The following is a 21499-nucleotide window of genomic DNA, read 5'->3' as shown; positions in this document are numbered from 1 at the left end:
ATGACTATATATAAATAACCTTGTAATGCGATACTGTATCTGTACGTCTATTTATATATTATTTTATTGTTAGAAAGAAGAGAAGATTACGGAGTATCAAATCAAGATCAATCAAGAATATTATTAGGAATACTGTTTTTCTTGTTACCATAGATACGCACATTACCTTGTAAACCATACATGTATCTTATTACCATAGAAAAGTTCAACTGTTTCACTGTTGCAAAATTTAGTTTTAGCAATCTTCATCTCTCTCTCTGAATTAAGATCACATAATAATGAAAAATTGGTGATCTTGATGTGTCAAAAACACCGTAACTAATCTAGAAAATGTGAAGTCATCTCAAAACATAACTAATCAAGAAAATGTGATTTGGGGCGATCATATTAAGGGTATGTTCGGTACAAGGACTAGGAATTATACTTTTACGGACTAGAATTTGAATTCAATCCATATTTTTTTTGTTTGATAAAAATGGTAGTACAATTGATATGAAATTAAATTTGAAGAAATTACAGACACATGCTCACTGCAATGTGTGTGCGAGACCGTGTGTGCAGTGAGTGTGTCTGGGGCTTGGTTAGTATGGTGACGGGGCTTCTGCGACAGAGGCGGCAGTGAGAGCTACTAGAAGAGGCTGAGGGAGGAGGAGAGAAATTTAATAGAAATGCAAATTTAATTAGTCCTTAAAATATCAGAGTTTCTCTAATTTCTTCCACATTTATCCAATGCATCCTTTTTTTATTTGAATTTCTTTAATTAATCTTATTATTAATTAGTATATCAACAAAATTGGACTTATTTTATAAAATTTTATAGATGGAACATTTTTTTTTATCCGCGAACTTTGTCAAGGTATCAGACGTGATTATATCTCTGTCCAAATACCTCTTGTAATATTTGTTTAAATAATTGAGTACCGAAATATACAAATGCTATTTTCTATAGATCAATTCTTTAGTAAAAAGGAACTCTATGTTCTTTATTTATATTTTTTCACATAACTTTGAGTTACTTTAGTTCGAAATTGTCATGATTCTTGTCTTGTCAATGAATTTTAGTTAAAATACAGTAAGGTATATCTAAGAATAGATAGGGTGAAGCATATATTGTCGAAGCATTTTAATCTTCTATACATAATTTGTTACTACGTTTTATGTTCCGGTTTGATAAAAAGGGATATATTCATTATATGCTTATAATCGTATGTACGTAAGATAATTAGTAGGTTATGGTGCGTATGTTACAAACATGTTCTATCCTCAAAAAAACATTATATTGTAAGTTTCATGCAATAGAGGAAATAAAACGATATTTTAGCATGCAAAGTCCTTACTTTTCTATGTTTCTCTACTTGGTAAAAAAAGTAGAAAATCATTATGATTGAGATATTGAGATAACCAATTGAGCCTATTGATATTCTTAAGGGAGAATTTCAAGTAAAAAATAGTCGAATTCAAAACACCTAGGCAACCAGAATATTTCGTCAAACGTAGAAAGAAAGAAAAACGAGTCAAGAATGGCAAAAAATATCCCAAAATAATGCAATAGTTTTTTTAGTAAGATAATTGCATGAACTTTTTGTGCTAGTAATATTTTTCCTCAGGAATTGTAAATTTAAGAGCGACAAAATTGAAGAACTAAAATGTCAATTTCAACTAACTTACAAACCTTTTCCTATAGTAATTAACTAACTTACAAATCATAACTGACACTCCCGCTTCACATCAAAATCCAATTTCAAGAATTTCGAATTATGATTTTAAGCTGCATTTCTTCTATAATTAATTTTCAAATATGAGGCTATCAAATTAACTGAATTAACTATCCATAACTAATCTCTCTCTATCGATTTGAACTAACATATCATAATAAAAAGTTGCTGGTCTTGATAAGATATCTCAAACCAACATAACAAATCAAGAAAATGTGAAACTGGGCGATCAAATTAAAGAAAATTCAAATAAAAAAGGAGTCCATGCACGGCGAAGGCGGAGTTGAGGAAGATATCTGGCTGAGTGAGGTGGGATCCGTCGACGGTGAAACTATCCGGGGAGTTTTGGGTGAGGAGGATGGAGTTGGAGGGGAGGCGGGTGAGGTCGTTGAGGCGGAGGGGGGCGGAGATGGCGTCGTTGGAGGGGACGGGGACGAAGAAGGTGGCGTGAGGGGAGGTCGGATGGGTTGGCGGAGGATAGGAGGTTGGCCCACCCTCCGTAGTCGCCGCTGCCGACAAGGGCGTCCAGGATGTTGCGGAGGTGCGTGTCTTGATTCTCCGCCGCCGCGGTGGGTGGTGGCGACGGGCCTTCTGCGGCGGCGGTGGGTTTCGGTGAGGGGGTTGCATGGGGATAGGTGGTGGCGGTGGGGCATTTCTTGCTTCGCTGCCGCGGTAAGGGGGATGGTAGGGGGTTGAATGGGGATAGGCGGCGGCAGCGAGAGGTACGAGGAGGAGGGCGAGGGAGAAGAGAATCATCGCCATGTTAGTTGGCTTCATCAAGAGATCCAGATGTGTTAATTCATTTATGGAGTAGTGATTCAATCCAATTGAACCGCAATATTTATATCAATAGTCTCATTCATATTCGCACTCTCTGAAAAATATTATACTACTATCAACTCATTTTTTCGCTATTTTTTCACTTGGTTCTTCTAGAGGGTATTTTGTTACATAAAAATGACGCCAAACCATAAGTTACATAAAAATGATAGTAAATCATTCATGCAATAAAAGAATCAAAACGATATTTTTAGCATGCAAAGTTCTTTATTTTCTCTATTTCTCTACCTGAGGAAAAGAAATAAGAGAAGAAAAGCATTACGAATATGATTGAGACAAATCCCCTTCGAAATCATGAATTTTGGTCGAATAACTTTCAAAATCGGGCGTAAAAATTATGAATTTTGGTAGAATATCTGTTAAAATCAAAATGGATGGTAAAAACTAAAAATTTGAATATAATTTTCAATTTTACCACGGGTCTAATTTTGGCTAAATTGTATTCGATGTAACATCCCAAAAATTCTACATGAATGAGACCATCAATGAATTTTACTAATACTAGTACAATTTTTCACAATACACTTGGCACATAATTCAACCACATCATCAATTTAATATGTGTACACGACAACTACATACATACAATTAGAATACACTCCATATTAAGACTTAGTTCATGAACATTTAGTGCTAATATTTTACATTAATTAGGGCTTGTAAGTATACGAGTGACAAAATTGAGAGACTAAAATTTCAATTTCGTATGTCGTAACTGACACTCCCGCTTAATATCAACATCTAATTTACATCAAGATCCAATTTCAAAAGTAGGCAACAAATACCTTCACAATAAGCTAAATCCTAAATGTCAAATGATATACAATTCACAGTTCTAAAGCATTTAAAAACATACTCAGACAATCATGATACATCTTTTTATCAGAACTGAACAATTCGCCATCAACTATGAATCTCCCAGTACTTCACGTTTCTTTGCCCAGTAAGCTCGAAATCTTTGTCTTGCATACTCTACGTAGTCAAAATCGATATCATTGACATGCGCCTGTGATCATAACACACAAGCACGAAACAGTTGTTATAAAGTCTAAGACAATCGTCAGAAACAGGTGAGTTGTTCGATCTCAAGAATACTTGAGATATGATGATGATGATACGAGATTGATAACACATACCGAGATTAATCCCCATAACCCCCAAACAAGATGGCTAGCAAGAGTATACTTCTCCACTTCTTGATTCAATTGCTTCACCTCCGAGTCTCTAGGTTGTTTTCCTGGAGCAAAGTTCGTGCACTTCAGACAAACAAATACGAAAGAAGAGGGTAATAATAGTATATTATAATCATCCACAGCTACAGCTTTTCTCTACTCATCTTACAAATATTGAGACTCCAAAGGAAATCATCATCTCAATAGAGTTGAACTGCCACAAGCAATTTAAATATAATGGAAATTAAATTAACCACCAACCTGAGGCAGCCAGATAGACACGCAAGAATCTGTCACGCTCCTGCAGATCTGGATGAGAAGACAAACTGAATTTTAATTACCCGATTACTAAAGGAGGTTGAGAAGTATGAGGCATTATTTGAAGGGAAGAGTAAATCCTCTACCTGGATATTTATTGTAGTCCAAGACATGAGGGGTTTCAGTATGATAGTCAGCAGCCATCTCACAAAAATGATTTGCAATGTCAAAGGACATAGGGTTGTAGCTTGCGTATTCATAATCCTGTGGACCAACACAAGATAACTGTGATCAGAAGAAAGTACATGTGAAACCAAAGAACCATCTTCATTTCATTGAGCTTATCACAGAGTCATATGTGTATCTCACTACATTTAAACATAACAAGGTATCCGATCAAAAATAACTACTTGGAAACCACAATGAATGCAAAATGCTAGTATATCAGAATCGTAAATCTGTGGCTTCAAAGAATAACTATATATTCAGGTGTGTACTGTAAGTCTGTATTTCATATACTAATGCAGCTTGACTTGGGCTACCAGTTAATGTAGTTAAGGACCGAGTTGCCTCTAGTTGAAAACTATGCAGGTGGTGAAATGATAGACGTAGGAGCTACGCTTGCACTACTGGAGCATATTAAGCAATAGCTCCATAAGATCAAGTCCTACTGGATGAAAACATTTTCATTACTGACCTATGTCAACCAAAGTCCACTAGGATACCTGTCGGCCCATCACCGTCCTATCAGTCACTCAACCACATAGTCATGTACAGAGAAGAGCACATCTCTCAAAGAACCCACGGCCAACTAAAAGCTTAAGTTAACCTACAAGTTCCCAAACATCAACATCTTCCTTAACTAACTCTGCTTCTGCATATATCGTCCTATAGCCTATGGAATTTACATCATTAGAAGAAGGAATTTAAGCATTTGAACATTATTTAAGATCGATCTCCACTAACGCCATAAAAGGCATAGCTTAAAACTCACAATTATGGTTATCGATCTGGTTTCTTCATCCATCATTATGTTACCATATTGCAAATCATTGTGGCAGAATCCTATACGATCATTGGTATAGAGTTTCTTCTCCAGAGCCGATATTTCAGCTTCCAGGTCCCCTAAACGAAATTCCTTGGCTTCTTGAGGCGATGAAACACGTTTGGCTTCCGTAATCCATTTTCTGAAACATTATCGCATAAAACCTCATGTAAGCAATCGAATCACAAGTAGTGCATAGGAGTTACTATGAAATATCACTCTTTATACAGAGAAAGAAATTGTCAGAGAGAAAAGGGCGCACCTCAGTCTATCCCAGAGGACGATCTTCTTAGATCCAGGCATATCCAGGTCATGAAATTCTTTCATTTTAGAAGCTATTATAGCAGATATTTCAGGATCACGCAAATCAGCGGCAGAAAGTGTCTGAAAATCCGGCAATTTATTTACAAGTTTAGTTTAGACATCTATGGAGATTGTTCATTTAAAATTCGATTAATTAAACAACAGATACAAAATTCATTGAAACAGCAAGAAGACTAAATCAAGTTTCATCAGTCTTCCAGTATAAACAGCTGCCGAATTCAAATTTCTGAGTGAAATTAAACATCTAAAGAGATCGTTCATTTGCTTTCGCAATTCGATTAATTAAACCAAATATACTAGATTAGTCAAAACAGCAAGAAGACTCGACAAGTTTCATCAGGCTCTCCAGCATAAACACATACCAAATTCAAACCTTCTGCCAACGTAACAGAGTCCAGGATTCGACTCTACAGCTTCAATTACAGTTGATCTCCACCAACAAACAAATTGAAGCAAAAATTCATATAGTAGCGATTAATTACCCGAGCGTGAATGAACTCCTCAACACGGCCATTAGCGAACCGTCCGAGCAGCCTAGGCCCCTGGCCTTGCTTCGACACGAACTCAAACGTGCGTATCTCATTCCCACGATCGAAGAACACATCCACACCGGCGCCGTAAATCCTGACCAGCACTTTCTTCGATCTCGGCAGCGGCTCCTCAGGGCTGGAATTCCTAATCCACTTGATCTGGTAGACCTCGTTCGTCATGGCTCCCTTGAGCGGGACCACCTGCAGCGCCTGCGGATCGACGATGTCGCGCCACTCCGCCGCCATGCGCACGAGAATCTTCCTGGCGTCATCGGGAATGCGAGCGGATTTGTCGGGAGATCCCATGGGAGATTGAATCGGAGGAGAAATGGAGGAATCTGGAGGGATTTGAAAAGTTGGGGGGAAATCGAGAATTCCGCCTCACCAAGAGGGAAGAAGAGAGGAAGGCCTTCGGACTCGGAATGAATGCTAACCGTTGCCATTTGGCGGTGCTTCACCGGGAAACGGTTCGTCCACGTGGACCGCACGTGACGTGGCATCTCAATCCGGAAGCTCAGCTATTTTTCTCTACTTAGAGCATAATTTAGAGCATCCACCGTCCGGACGGATGTCCCGGCAGATATCCCAGCGGACATCCTAAAACACCTCATGTCACGTCATAAGGACATTCCATAGCACTGTCATATCATAAGGACATTCCACTCCATAACAGCGGACATCCCTGTGGACATCCCGGTAATTAAAATTCACAAATTTACAAATATGCAATTTTGCGAAATTAAAATTTCAATACGAATATGGGGAAAATGGAATCATTTTATTAAAAAATATATATATAATTAAAAAAATTACATAGTTCAAAAAAATATATAGTTAAAAAAAACATCCCAAAGCTTCAACACACGCAACCCCCGACTCACTCCTCGCCGTACCCTTGGCCAGACCCGCCGTCACAGCCGTCACTCCCGGGAAGGGGTGGTTGACCCAACTGGCGCCTCATACTGTCGATGACCCCCTTCAACATCTCCTTGTATAAGAGGTCAGTCGCCGCATGCCACTTTTCTATGGTCTCTAGCAAAACATGATTGTGCTGCATGCGGGCAAGGTGGGTGAGTTCGGCACTGTCCTCGGTAGGACCTGGAGCTGGAGCTGCCGATTGGACCTCATGGGACCCGCTGGCGCTTCCCCTAACCGCCGGCATCGCGGTCTTTTGCCCAACCGGGCGACGGAGGCGGGAAAACGATGGAGGGGTCGGAACATCCGCGGCGGCTTCGAGGAGGTCGTGGGAACCGACACTGCTGTACTCGCCGGAGGAGTTGAGCTTCGTCCGCTTCGGCCAGCCAGCTTCAACACCCGCACGAAACTTGGCGGAATCATGCAGCACAAGATAGACATCCTAGTATTTGAAGGCGCCGAAATTCTTCTTCTTGTCGATGAACTGGTGCATGGACAAACTCTTCACGTCCTCCATGGACATGCTACTGGTTGTCGTACGGACGTTGTTTTGGTAGATGCCGGTAAATCAGGTGAATTGTATCCTCAGCCGCTACCACTATTTCAGGCATTGCTCTCCACCGTGAGGCTTCCCACCTGGCGGGCTAAATTTGATGTAGTTCTGGCTAATACGACACCACATCCTGTCGATAGTCTGGTTAACCCCGATGTAGGGATCCTCGACTATACTCATTGCCGGTGAATTGAGTCTCCAGTTGAGTACTGTTACTACACAATAAATCCACGTAGGGGTGATACATGTTGTCCCCAGGTGATTAGGAGACCCACATTCTGCTACCCCATGCACCATCCCGGGCATCACCATACCCGGTATCATCTCCGGCATTTGGGGCACCATCCCTCCACTTACCCCTGTATTTGGGGCACCATCTCTCTACTCACCCCCGGCATTTGGGGCACCATCCCACCCGCCCAAGGGTACATATTATAGTACCCGCCCATCATCGCTGGCATTTGGGACATCATCGCCGCCATTCCGGGCATAATCCCGGGCATCCCTGCAGTTTCGCCGGCGTTTCCCCACCTCTAATGGGGAACGTCTGCGTTTGTAACTCGCTCGTAGCGGGAGAACAACGGTCGTGCTCCATTTATCTTCAAAAGAAATGAAAGTAGAGAGATAGAAACTCGTCAATACAAGTGTTGCGAATGAAACGAAGTGCAACGAGCCGTATATGTAGAGTTTTTTTTTAAATTCAGAAAAATGGGACGTCCGTCGTCACGCCGCAATAGCGGACGTCGGGGCGGACGTCCGCGGAAATCGACGGACGACCTCTCATCCGTCGGGGACGTCCGCGTCGGCCTCATTTGATGCAATAGCAGACGTCCGAGACGGACGACCGGCACGCCGGTCAGACTTCCGCTATTGCGGATGCTCTTATTCAGTTACAAAGTAAAAGTATCTACTACTCACTCCTTCCTTCCATAAGAGTTTTAATTAATTTGAACACGAATTTTAAAAAAATATGGAGTACTCCATTTGTCCAACTATGAGTGAGACGTTTCTTTTCGGTCGTTGGTTTGCGAAGATGATAATAAATAGTTAAGGTGGAGATAAAGTGAAATAAGCGAGAGAATAATATAGAAGAGAGTCGTATCTATACTATTCTCTTACTTAATATTACTTTTTCTCCACTCTAACTATTTATTATCAATTTCGCAAAATAATGACAGAAAAGAAAAGTCTCCCTCATAATGGAATTGGGGGAGTATAAAGAAAAGAGAGTTGAATAAGTTAGTGGAACGATACAGAGAAGATTAGCATGACTCCTGATCAAGGATGACATGCATAAATTGAGAAATTGAATATGGATCTGATTTATATATATTAATTTTATAATAAAATGTGAGTAAAATAAGTTAGTGGGACGTGGAGCTTACTTATCATTTATGGTAAAAAATAAAATATGATTCTTATTGTGTGACGGACAAAAATGGCAAAATAGAGCACTTTTTTAGGACGGAGGGAGTACTCTGAAGTAGAATTAATTTTGATACCCTTTTTATATATATATATATTTTAATCTATTTTGGAGATAGTAATTTTGATACTATTCTCACATTATAATTTGGTTTTTCAATTTTGATACTGTTCTCACATTTTTCTGCATGACCCGTACTCCGACCAGCCACCGCGCTTGAGCCTCCGGCCGTGGGACCTATACTATCAGTCCGCGCGTGTGACCAATCAGACCTCGCACCAGCCTTCGCGCTCGCCTACCTGTTGGGACCCGTCTGGATTGCGCACGCAGCAGGGATACCCGACAGACGATATATCTTTTGAGAGATTTGGAAGTGATGATCTATGTTGGGGGAGAAGATCGTCTCTCTCTCTCATAATAGGTATATTGAGTGCTCAATGTCAAGTTCAGCGACGAAGAAGAAAGCTACTTCTGGTCTTTGTTCACTTGGGAGTCGGTGTGAACCAGATTACCAAGTTAGTGTTGGATTGAGGGAGCAAGAAGGATATGGAACTTCTGATTCCTCGAGTTTAGATGAGAAGATTGCATATTCCTGTGTGGAAGCCAGAGTTTTCGACTGCGTTTATGATCGTGGTACGGGCGAAGAGGAGCTTGGTGATTTTGAGGACTCTGTATTAGAGAGAGCAACAAAGAAAACCAAGGATCGTGATGCCGACAGTTCGGATACAGGAGTTGTATCAAATGTTGCCATTAGATTGCCTAATGAGAATCATGGACCTAGGGAAGGTATAGATGACAGACCCGAAGACCAGCGAGTTTCATATTTTGTGGAAATCTACCTACCGCGCAGCCCCGATATGAGTAAAGTGAATGAGGAAGAGGCATTGTTAGACGATGTAGAGGAGGACGATTCCACTGTGGAAGTGCCGAAGGTCATCGCCTCATTCACTGTTGTTCAACTGCAATCCAAATCTATTGTTGAGAATTGTTGGGGCAAGAACAGATATGGTGTTTACACCGGCTTGCGCATAATTGCTGGTGTCTATGTGGATTTGAATATCAGTGATGTTACAAGTATGAATCATCGATCAACATCGCTCGATACCGATGCAAGGTTGATCCCTCCGCGCAAGGACACGCTAGATTCTAACATTCTTGGAGGCGTGGACAAGCTTGTCGTTGTGGCGTGGAATTTTGCTGACCACATTGGGTCTCCTTTGTTGGTTTTTTATGGATGTGATGAAGGGAGACGTTCAACTGTTTGGTGTGCGTTTGATCCAGGAGGAGACACCTTGCCAAAGCTTTTGCTTTCAACTCTCGTCATTACTTCGTGGTTTCCAACTTGAGGACAATGTGGATTTTAACCGTGGGGGAGTTGATACGATCCCATATCTTAGGAAATCCCAATTATGTAATTATCTTTTGATTCACCGTATCTTTCTATTATATGTTTAGATATTTGTTTCTTGTTTGATAAGTTAGGGTAATAGTATTCTAGTATTATAAATATGAGGTATTGTTATCATTTAAATCAATCAATGAATGAAATATTTTCCTAGACCTAATGTGTGCTACAAGAATATTATCGTTTTCTCTTTGTTGTGAACGGAAGACGTCCGTGAATCAGCAAATTCGCGATCCGTCCTTCGAGCTCGTCGAAGGATTAATCGCTGCTTCTCCACGAGAAGTCAGTTACCGGTCACGTTACGGAGTACGTCTGTAACAGATGTTCGTGGCAGAAAATTTGGAAGGTGAGAGAAATTACAAGACATTTTTAACTTTATGTATGTCATTCGACAATGCTAGCCAACTAATGAATCAGTCGAGTCGAGTGGTCGACGTGCAATGAACAAACATGTTATAAAATCGCTTTTTTCTTCAAATTCCAATCATAATCTTTATACAAAGTTATAAACCCAATAGACTCTAGAATTTTAACGGATTGATTTTAAAATTAGTACTTATAAGTTATAATTGATTGCGCAATAAATTAATATAGCGATCAGCATCGCAAGTTATCGAACCATATTTGGACAAAAGAAATTACTACTACTACTTATAATAACAACAAATATATCAACATAACCAAGTACTACAAGAAAAATGATGTTACAGAGGGCCCACATTCCACTTCCAAAGGGCATAACTGTACCCAAAATATAGTAGGAGTAGTAATTTTTCTAATTTTATTGTTATTAATATTAATATATCCTTGATTGTCATCTTGCCCCTAAAACCCTTGTGGCCCAACAACTAATTAAATTTTAAGCCCAATCCTGCTATTTCTCTTATTTGTAACCATTTGCAAAAATTGACAATGATAAATTATTGGGTTTTGTGTTTATATTTAGCATCTGTACAAAATATAAATACATATTTATTATTTTAATTTGTGTTAGTTCAAAATTCATTTCAAGATAAAATTCAATTAGTGAAATCAACTTATAAACTTGGAATGAGAGAATATACGAGACATGCTTGATCATTTGAGGATGTTTTTCGTATATGCATGATCTCATGCTTTATGTGTATATCATAATGTAAATTTTAGTTATATACTTATTTGCTGCAAAATTTGCACCCACAAATCTAAAATTCTAGATACGTTATTGTTGCACCGCTTTCACCTTCTAATGCCGGCGAGGACCTTTTCCAATGTACCCGAATTTACGAATTACGAGTTTTATTTTCTAAAGCCACCACTAATATTGGAAATCGAATTCCTCAAAATCGGGTCCAAAAACAATGCTAGGTTCTAATAGACATGTTGACATGTTTTTAGACGAGGAAAACTACAATTAATAGATTAACAAATATTTAGGGCATGAGCGATGCCGGCCTCTATCGTATTATCATAGGCTATGGTGCAGAAATTATATAGATCATGCTTCCCTAACGTGACAACGTTAATTAAAATAAATTTGTTTCTTTATATTTTTATTGTTATTCTGTATAAAATATGACCTTTGCTTTCTCTGTGGCTTCATTAAAATCCAAATAAAGGGGCGTGAGATCTCGTAATGAATCCCCAAAACTATAGAAAAGTTAGAGCAATATTTTTCTTGTAATGGAAGTAAAGTTGTCATTTAGAGGCAGATATTGAGCTAGCTTATAAAGATAGTGGATACTTATTAAAAATTGGTCGTTAGCTTAGTTTTAGAATTTTAAATTACATAACTAACTTTTTATATTTTGGAATAAAAATGCTTTTGGAGATTGTCCGATTCCGTTCTTTTACATGCTAACTTTGCTTTTCTTCGATCAATAGCGCCCGCCCCGAATGAACCGGAGAATGTAGTCCACCGCCATTGCCGCCGCCTCTAAATCGCCGTTTATGATCATGAGTTGAATTGGCCAAATTGACTAAAATCGAACCATATTTAGTTCTAGATTTAAAAACCATGAGTATTGAGAAGAGGATTTACATAAGAAAGATGATCGAAAATCTCATCATCGATCGGTCATGATTTATTCATCCACTAAATCAACGGTAGGATCACTACCTCATTAATTAGAAAATTTTTATGAATTAATTTTATTTTGTTAAGCTTATATTCAATGTGTTTTTAATCTCTTCGTTTATACTTAATTGTTGGATTGTCCTTATCTTCTTGAGATGAACAACATGCAGTTAAAATATTATCTAGCCTTACTTCACCAATCACCCACCTCGCAAAATAATTAATTAACTCATTGGAAATTATTCACAATTATTAAACTAGAATTGCAAGTTGATCTATTAAATTAATAAACTGCTGACTGTTCCATTTATGCTTCACTGGAATGAAGTGATCAAAGGAAAATTCTTGAATTTGTCCAACAATGATTTTAAACTCCCACCCATATTATAAATTAATAATCAATGTGTATAGGACTGAAGAAATGATTCATCTTGATTTGAGATCCATAAATTTTAGTGATTGCAAAATTCATCTCTGTTCAGAACTATATAAAAATTCCTTACATATCATCCAACCAATAACACCCTAACTAACAGCTTTCAAAATATATCATAAACAAGTAAATAACATAAACAAATTATATGTTTAAATCACATTAAATATTATTTGAGATTAAACACGACTCTTGCGGGAACAAAAGGCAGTATAATTAAGAAAAATCTCAATTATACCAAATAAAATCGGGGCCATCCACGTGTACAAAACGGGAAGATCGACGGTGATGATGAAGGTGGCTGGTGACGTAAGACGGTAGCTGCCGGTGGAGCAAGTGTCTCGCGTGCCGACCGATCGACACCAAAAGAAGACTTTTGAGGACTCACTAATAATTAATTAAGCACGACTTTGATCACAAATGTCTAATTAATAAAATCGGATGATAATCAAATAAATAATGAGCCGTAAGCATCGAGGGGGGTAGAATTTGTCGTAATTAGGGGTGAGTCACGGCTTCAATTAATTGTTAAGTACTAACAATTGATTAACAAATAGGGATTAAATAATGATTAATTATCACATGGAAGGATGCTTCAACTTAGGGGGGTTTTGAGAAAATAAAAAATTTAAGAGGACAAATTCCATGTCAGAGAATCCCAGTCTTAAATTTGTTTTTTTGTGGGTATTTTGTTTGATGCACGAACATGGGTTATGTGTTGTCTCTACCCAAAATTAAACAATGATTCGAAAACACTAAAAAAGAAGAACACTAGGGTGTTTTGGAGATGGACCACCACAAATCTTTCAAATAAAGACCCTCTTTATAATTTTACTATCTCATGAATTATTAAGTTTTGTTGTTTGTGATTAATGAATTGAAGAAACTGAACTACCATAATTGCCCTCGACACCTAGAAAAATATTGCAAATGTCCTCATTGGATTCCATGAATTTATTTCGATTTTTTTTTTCATTTATCTTGCACGTTATCGTTTGTCACGGTTGTTCCTTCACTGGGCTACCATTCTGAATTCTCATTGGTTGCGATTAGTTTTTTGTCAAACCGTTTCATCAAATCGGCTCTCAAATGTTCTTGTTGATTACAATTGTCTGTATTCTACATACCACTAATCTGAGCTATTTAAACTCTTGACAAAAAAGCATCAATATTGTACACAAAATATGTATGAGAAATTATTCCAAAAACTAAATAGTTTGAAAAAAGAAGTCATCCAATCTATAAATTCTATCTCAGTTGTCTTTCATTTATTAGAGTGCATATTAAAGTCTAAAATTTTCACAAGATGTAAATCTAGTAACTCTCGTAGTTAATTGGCACTAGATTAAAAATACAATTTACCCACCAATTGGAGCATTCTTAAATTCCCCACTCCATGTGCTGAAATTAATATTCGTTACAGAACGCCGTATCATAATCTTCACTTCCACATGACCTTGTCCATGTACGATCTATAAATAGCAATTTATCATTAATTACGAATTAAACAATCGAATATACTTAAGTATCTACTCACATTACATAATCCGACTCTGCTAATTTTTGAATTTGAACTAATTGTTGGATGTCAAATCTACACTTTCTTTACTAATTTTCATCAAAACGTGACGTTGTAACATTTCTTGGTGCAAAAACTTCTATTTTCGGTATTTAACCAAATAAAAATATTTAAATACATCCCATGCTAAATACTCAAGCTACGTACTCAACTTTACCATGTACGGATTACCAAGAAATTTGTACTCCCTCCGTCCCCGATTAATTGTCACTCTTTGACTGGACGCGAGTTTTAAGAAATGTAAAGAAAAGTTGGTTGAAAAAGTTAGTAGAATGTGAGACTCACTATCTTATATTGGTTATATAATAAAATGTGAGTGAAGTGAGTTAGTGGAATTTGTGACCTGCTTACCATTTATGGTAAAAATGAAGTGTGACAATTATTGAGGAACAGATCGAAATAGAAAAGAGTGATAATAATAGAGAACGGAGGGAGTATAATTTTGAGAATAGGGTACGTATTAAGATAACAAATTTCTATAATTCTGGATATAATTTGACAATATTGGATAAATTGGGATATATAGTATAGAAGTAGTTAATAAATTGACCATATATTAATAAGTTGCTAAGTCGTGCGAGAGAGTTTAATTATTTCGATGGCGTCACATCAAAAATAAAGAGGCCGATGACGTGTTCGATGCCAATAGGCCCTTTAAATTTTTCCCAATTTTGAAGCATACTCTAATCAACAGCCACCTCTGCATGTGCCCACTTTTACTTTTCACTGTATATATACATATACTCGTTCACACTCATACACATATACACACCTTGTGTGTGTGTATACACCAGCTGATGTGTGTGTATACGTATGCATTTATTCTATGTATAATTATTGCTTTTTTTAAGGAATGTTACTAAACCCTTAAATTATTATTCACTGGCCCCACTGTACTTTTTTACTCCATCTCTTAACTAAGGGACGGAACCTGCAACCCTTCGTCCCTTAACCCTCCTTTAAATTACTATTCATTCAATTTCATTTTTTATTTTTATTTCCAACCAAATTGGAGAGGAAATGAAGATGATTTGAGAAGAATAGATGTGTAGTTGTGTGTGAAATGAGGATGAATTAGGAGTATTTATAGAGTAAAAAAATTAAAAATAAAAATTTGGAAACGGCTATAAAAATGGTAACATTACCGTTTGCCAATTTTTTATTTTTATTTTTATTTTATTTTAATTCAAATTAAAAAAAATGATTTATTGCGTCAGCGTGACGAATCCCACTCATGGGCCGGCGAGTGGGAGTCACGCATGGCCTGGGAGTGCGTGGCGAGTCGTCCTGTGCCGCGTCTCGGAGGGACGGAATGCGTGACGTGCTGGGGACGGGTTGGTGACTGGCCGGGACGCTGCAACGCGTCCCGCGCTTGTCTCGTCCCTCCGTAATGTGACTCGGGCCACCCGCGTGACGTGTTGCGGGTGACCTAATTGGTCTTGTGTACTACATAGAAAATGGTGAGCTATACATGATTTGACAATTAAATTTTATTTTTGTCCATATATAAATCAGAAAGAAAAATTGAAAATTTAATTTGGATTGTTATTTAAATTTTAAAATCTTTGTATGGGACATTTTTAGAACATTGATGGAAGTTAATAATTAATTCCCTAAAGAATCATACTTCATGTTGTAGCAAATAAGAAGATGAATTAAAATAAACACATTTTCGGTTCTTTGTAATATTGAAATTTTATTCGTCTTCTTTTGTTCACATTAGTTCTGGTTATTTTATTTTATCTTCTCATATTGTGACAAGTTTATTGAAACTGTTAAATTATTGTTAAAAGTGACATTAAAACATAAAGTAGCCTTTAAAAATAATACTATGTTGTAATTAACCTAAAGTCTGACCATCATTTAAAACAATAGTATTTCATAATGAACAATTTCAATGAAATCGAAGTTGAGCTGAAAACTTGAAATGCCAACATAAACAAAACGTTTGACAAACTCGGCGTTATGTGGTGTGCGTTTGACACACTCGAGCAACTAGAGCTTTTACTCAGACTAGACACATGAACGTTCGCATATTGAGCACCTGCTCACCCAGACTAGGCAACTAGACCTAGCACTCGAATTTGCACATTTGGGGCACATGAGCACACAAATCTTGCATCAAGACATGTCATAATGGCTTGACACCTGAATATGTGCGTGTGAAGCCATCATATTAACACATTGGCTAGTCCTTTCCACTACTTAATTATCAATGTAATCAATATTAATACATATAAAGAGCCTTCCACTTCGATTTGGCAATAAATCTTCGACGTGCGCGGGAAAAATAAAAAAAATTGAAACTTTATGAATTGTCATTTTGATTTTTTAAACGTAGATGAATCAGAATCGACCCAATGCTCATGATTTAGCATCATCATCGATGACGTTATTATTTATAGGGTTTATTACATTAAGTATCAGGATTATTAAATTCCCTTGGTTTGATATATTTAACTTTAATTTCTCTTGCATCATGCCGTGCTTCAAATTCAAAATTCGTTCCTGTTAAAATTGTAGTATGACTGACCTAATTCTCATTAACGCATGCATGTTAAGTTTTTTTCAACACCACACCCTAGAATTTTCTATTTTTTCACTAATTATACTACAACTTATACATTCTACTTTAATTTGGTGAAGATGCATGTATCAACTATCAACTGTGGTGAATACTTGAGTGGTGAAATCGAAAGAGAATAATTGGTTACAAAACCTTATTGAAACGTTCTCCGCGAATTGCGACTACTTGCCGCCTCCATATACTTTTCAATTACAATTGTATTCCAAAAAATGACCTTTTCCACAACTCATTAATTTAATCGAATAATTTTTAAAACGCTTTTACACTTTGCAAAACAACAAAAGGCGTGGCCCAAGATAATTAGATGGATAGAGATGGCAAGGATTCAACAACATAAACATATTAATTAAGTTAACAGAAACAGTTGCACAATTTTGACCCATTTGATGTCTTCATTTCCACTAATTAAATAATCCAAACCTTCTTAAATGTTAAAACCCTCTAATTAAATAAAATATTTCTTCCTTCTCCATCTCTCTTTCTTCAAGGTAGCGTATGGAATAGAGCTGTTTTATATACTGAAGTCAGCGACTTTCTTCTCTCTCTCTCTAAAGCTTAATCTCTCTTGTTGCCAACTTCCTAAATTAGGTTTTCAGTTCTGCAACAACAGCAAGCTTCAATCAAAAACTGCACGTTCTAATTTGCTGCGATCAAATCGAAGGAGTCTAATGAGACAGCAGCGATTATGTGCAGCCGCGACTTGCTAAAGTGGATGGAGAATTACAATCAAGGAGATCTAACCGACATAATCAGAGCCACCGGCGGCGCCAATCCGCCAGCTGAAACCCCCGCCGCCGCGCCGGAGTGGCAGTTTCCCACCAATCCGATCGCCTTCTCGGCCGCCGATTTCGGCGATCCGTTCGCGCAACTCGGCGATCCGCTGATCCACGCGCCTCCTCCTCCTCCGCCTCTGCCAGGATTCTTCGACATGATCAAACCTAGCGACGCCGCCGGGATGAGATTTGGGGGAAATAGCAATCTAGGTCAAAAAATTAGCCTCGACAAGGAGATGAAGAGACCTCCGAATATCTTCTCGAGGATGCTCCAGATCTCCCCCACCGCGAAGCTGCCGATACCACTGTCGCCGTGCGATTCTTTTCCGGCGGCGGCGGTGGCTCCGATGTTAGTGGCGAATGATCATCATGCTTTAATCTCCCCGAGCAACAGCTCGAGAGGGAATTGCTTGATTGAAAGCAGCCTGCAGATCTCATCTCCGCGAAATGCGGGGATCAGGAGAAGGTGGGGAATTTTCTTTTCCTTGAAATGATGGCTCTCTTAATTAACATCCAAATCCAATATTAGGGATTCATTAATTACGCAATTAATGACAACTCCAAAACACCATTGAAATCAGGAAGACTTTTCATTAATTTAAGTCTTTGTATTAATTTAGCTCACTCTATCACATGTTGAGGATCTCAAGATTATTAGCTTCTTTCTTTTTTTCATCTAAAGTCAGTGAATCTCTGCGAGTACCATGAAAATCTGACTTTTTCTTCCATGCCACTGTGAGCCATATCCCACAAACACAGATTTTTTGTGTCAAGTCTTTCAAATTCTCCACCACTTTAGGCTTTTTTTAGTGAAAAGAAGAGAATCATAAAAAGGCCACTGATCATGTCTGAAAACTGCACACACAAAATCATATGTTACCATTTCAATCATTAAATATATTCATTTCATTATATCGTAATTTTGTGACAAAATCATCTGATTTTATTTAATTAAATTATTTTCATGCAATGAAAATGATCAGAAAAAGCCAGGCGAAGAAGGTGGTTTGTATACCGGCTCCGGCGCCCGCAAACAGCCGGCCCAGCGGGGAAATCGTGCCCTCCGATCTTTGGGCGTGGCGAAAATACGGGCAGAAACCTATCAAGGGTTCGCCCTATCCGAGGTATAATCGAGTTTCCTTTCTTTCCTCACATAGAGAGAAAAAAAAACCCTTGTTTGAGTTCTCATATTAGATCTTTTGATAAATTGACATAAAACTAATCATTACATAATTATGATAAAATTAACTGGTTGTATGATTAATTCGACAAGTTTTTTGCTTCAGAATTTTAAATTATCAACTTAGCTGCTCTTTATATATAGTCAAATTAATTGTATTAATGAATAATTTGGGAAGTTTTTTTTTTAATTTTCAAATGAGCTATTCTTGGAAAATGTAGGGGTTATTACAGATGTAGTAGTTCGAAGGGATGTTCGGCGAGGAAGCAAGTGGAGCGGAGCCGAACCGACCCGAACATGCTGGTGATTACATACACGTCGGAGCACAACCACCCATGGCCCACTCAGAGAAACGCCCTGGCCGGCTCCACGCGATCTCAGCCGTCCAAAACCGCCGCCGCCAAAACCTCGCCGAAGCCGAAAGACGAGCAGAAGGAAACCAGCACGGAGACCGCCGCCCCGTCGTCGACGAATTCCGCCGCCGTGAAAGAGGAGGTGGATCAAGAATTCGACAACAACAACAACCAAACAATGGAAGCGGCGGAGGAGGCGGAATTCGACGATGGGTTCTCGCAGCAGAGCTACAAGCCGGCGTTGCCGGAATCCAATCAAAACGAAGACAGCTTCTTCGCCGGCCTCGGCGAGATCGAGGCCGATTCATTGGACTTGCTTTTCATACAGGGATTTGACGGCCGTGATCACGGCGGCAAGGGTTTGGACCCTTTCGGCTTCTACGATTGGGGCGGAACCACCACCGCAGCCGCCGCCGCTTCCAGCGGCGGCGCAGGCGGAGAGGATGAGGGGGATTCGTGACATGATGTTAAGCAACAGAAGCCCCCACTCAGTTCCATGCATGATTTATGAGTGTGAGTTTTTTACACGTGGGGAGGGGTTTTTTTTCCCAACTTATCTTTATTTTACATTAGTTTTTTTATTTAATTTTTTCAGGGTTTAATCTAGATTCAGAAATTATATGGTGAAAAAAGGGTTTTATTTGTATTATGATAATTAATTAAGAAGTGAGAGAGTGGTGGTTAATATGGGAGCAGTTTGGAATATTGGTGGATGGGACAGAAAGCTGAGGAACAGAAGGTTTGAACAGTGGCGAAAAGTACATTTATGAGACATGAAAGGATGGCTCAATGAAGGGATTATGATGTGGGATGGGACTCCAATTTTACAATTGGGGTTGATTAATTAATTACTCTTATATATACATATATTATTAATTATATATGTATTGCATGTGTGCAGAGTTTGGTGATTAATTATATATTGATACTACTTTGTAATGTAGCCATGAGATACAAAACTTTGGGTTCCTCCGCTTTCTGTTCTTTAATCTTCATTGTTGTACTAGTTAATTTAAGTATTTTTTTTCTGATTTCTAGATTTAATTAATGCTTTGTGGTTGAGGTGGAATCATTTCAATTGTTTCAACTTTCAAGACATAATTGTGTGGTATACTTTGTGGTGGGAAATGATTCAATCGCAAGTACTCCACAGTTTAGACAAGAAAATAATTAACTCTACTCTTACACATGCAATGCAATTTACAGAGAAAATGGACGTTTAATTCTTTGGGAAGCTTCTGCATATTAATTCAGAGAAGTTACACTATTTAGACATTAAAAAATGATTAATTTTGTTTTGATTACAATTTGAATTCCACGCCAATTATTTAGGTATGACAAAATCAAGATTTTAAAATGAAGTACATTCTTGGAATGCCAATGTATCAAATTCGGTTGTATATATATATGTTTCTAAATATGATAATTGCAAATCCACGGTCCTCTATTTAAATATGATAATTGCAAAACCATAGTCTTCCTCTATTTTAACTTATACATATAGGTCGGTCATATAATCATTGATGGTAAACTAATTATTTTCCCCAATAACTTCTATAATAGTGTTGATGCAATTGATAAGTGAGGTGTCAAATCCGTCCATCGATTAATAAGTGATGAGAGTATTTTGGTACCCCAATGCAACTCAAGTCATATCCTACAATGAAAAAAATAAGAAAAGTCCAAAGTTCATTGGATTTGATTATATTTGTGTCAAGAGCATCTATAAGATATGTGTATTGGGGTAACTGTTTGAGGTGTGATGATTTTGATTGGATATATCGCACTATAGTCTATAATTAAAACTCATTACAATGACCATGCAATGATTTTACTTAAAGTCGTGCTTATAAAACATCTTATCGCGCTTTTCTCCTAATTTTTAGTCAAATTCCGCATCATTAGTGTTCCACTTCACCCCAAATTTAACGTTATCCTCCACCTAAACTAGGTTTGCTAATCAATATCACAACATAGGACTATATATAAATATAATATTTTTTTTCCATGGAGATTGACTGAAAAATGGAAAATTATATACTCTATAATTTACGAATTTGAATAATAATTGCATTATTTTTTTTTTACTTTGCGTCATCATCATTGCAATTTTATGAAAATATAAAGAATTTAATTAAACTAAAATAAAATATAAATAAAAAAAACTCAATTATAACCACACGAACTTTCCATGGCATAGAAGATACAAAACCAAAAAAATAATTTAAGTATTGTGAATAGAAGATTCGAACAGGTCACACTTATCTGGGTGTTATTAGTGACTAATCGATGATTAAACGACTAAACATTATTTAATAGTTAAGCTTAGTCCCACATATATCTCAGTCATTGCTT

The 21499-nt window shown here is 37.7% G+C and overlaps 2 protein-coding genes and 1 pseudogene across 3 annotated transcripts; 2 read left to right on the top strand and 1 right to left on the bottom strand.

The window, feature by feature from the left end:
- Positions 1-3255: 3255 nt before the first annotated feature.
- Positions 3256-6389, bottom strand: LOC121788822 (probable choline kinase 2). The gene is made up of 7 exons (XM_042187429.1): positions 5837-6389; positions 5293-5414; positions 4980-5172; positions 4132-4249; positions 3989-4036; positions 3692-3792; positions 3256-3561 (listed from the first exon to the last, which is right to left on the bottom strand). Exons 1-7 carry the CDS (start codon positions 6188-6190, stop codon positions 3463-3465), a joined length of 1035 nt encoding a protein of 344 aa, XP_042043363.1. The 5' UTR covers positions 6191-6389; the 3' UTR covers positions 3256-3462.
- Positions 6390-8591: 2202 nt separating this feature from the next.
- LOC121788825 lies at positions 8592-8672 on the top strand (annotated as a pseudogene).
- An 8605-nt stretch (positions 8673-17277) lies between these two features.
- LOC121788821 (probable WRKY transcription factor 14) lies at positions 17278-19829 on the top strand. 2 transcript variants are annotated; one of them, XM_042187428.1, is made up of 4 exons: positions 17278-17326; positions 17427-18077; positions 18595-18735; positions 19013-19829. In XM_042187428.1, the coding sequence occupies exons 2-4, from the start codon at positions 17524-17526 to the stop codon at positions 19602-19604; spliced, it is 1287 nt and encodes a 428-aa protein (XP_042043362.1). In that variant the 5' UTR covers positions 17278-17326; positions 17427-17523; the 3' UTR covers positions 19605-19829. The 2 variants fall into 2 exon arrangements, 1 of the variants encoding a protein (XP_042043362.1); XR_006047939.1 differs by lacking the exon at positions 17278-17326 and having other exon boundaries at positions 17372-18077; positions 19013-19657; positions 19740-19829.
- Positions 19830-21499: the final 1670 nt, after the last annotated feature.

Source organism: Salvia splendens, unplaced genomic scaffold (assembly GCF_004379255.2).
Source record: "Salvia splendens isolate huo1 unplaced genomic scaffold, SspV2 ctg1156, whole genome shotgun sequence".
NCBI classification, from domain to species: Eukaryota; Viridiplantae; Streptophyta; class Magnoliopsida; order Lamiales; family Lamiaceae; genus Salvia; species Salvia splendens.
Note: the sequence above shows the minus strand (reverse complement) of the source record. Positions and strands in the feature narration are given on the sequence as shown.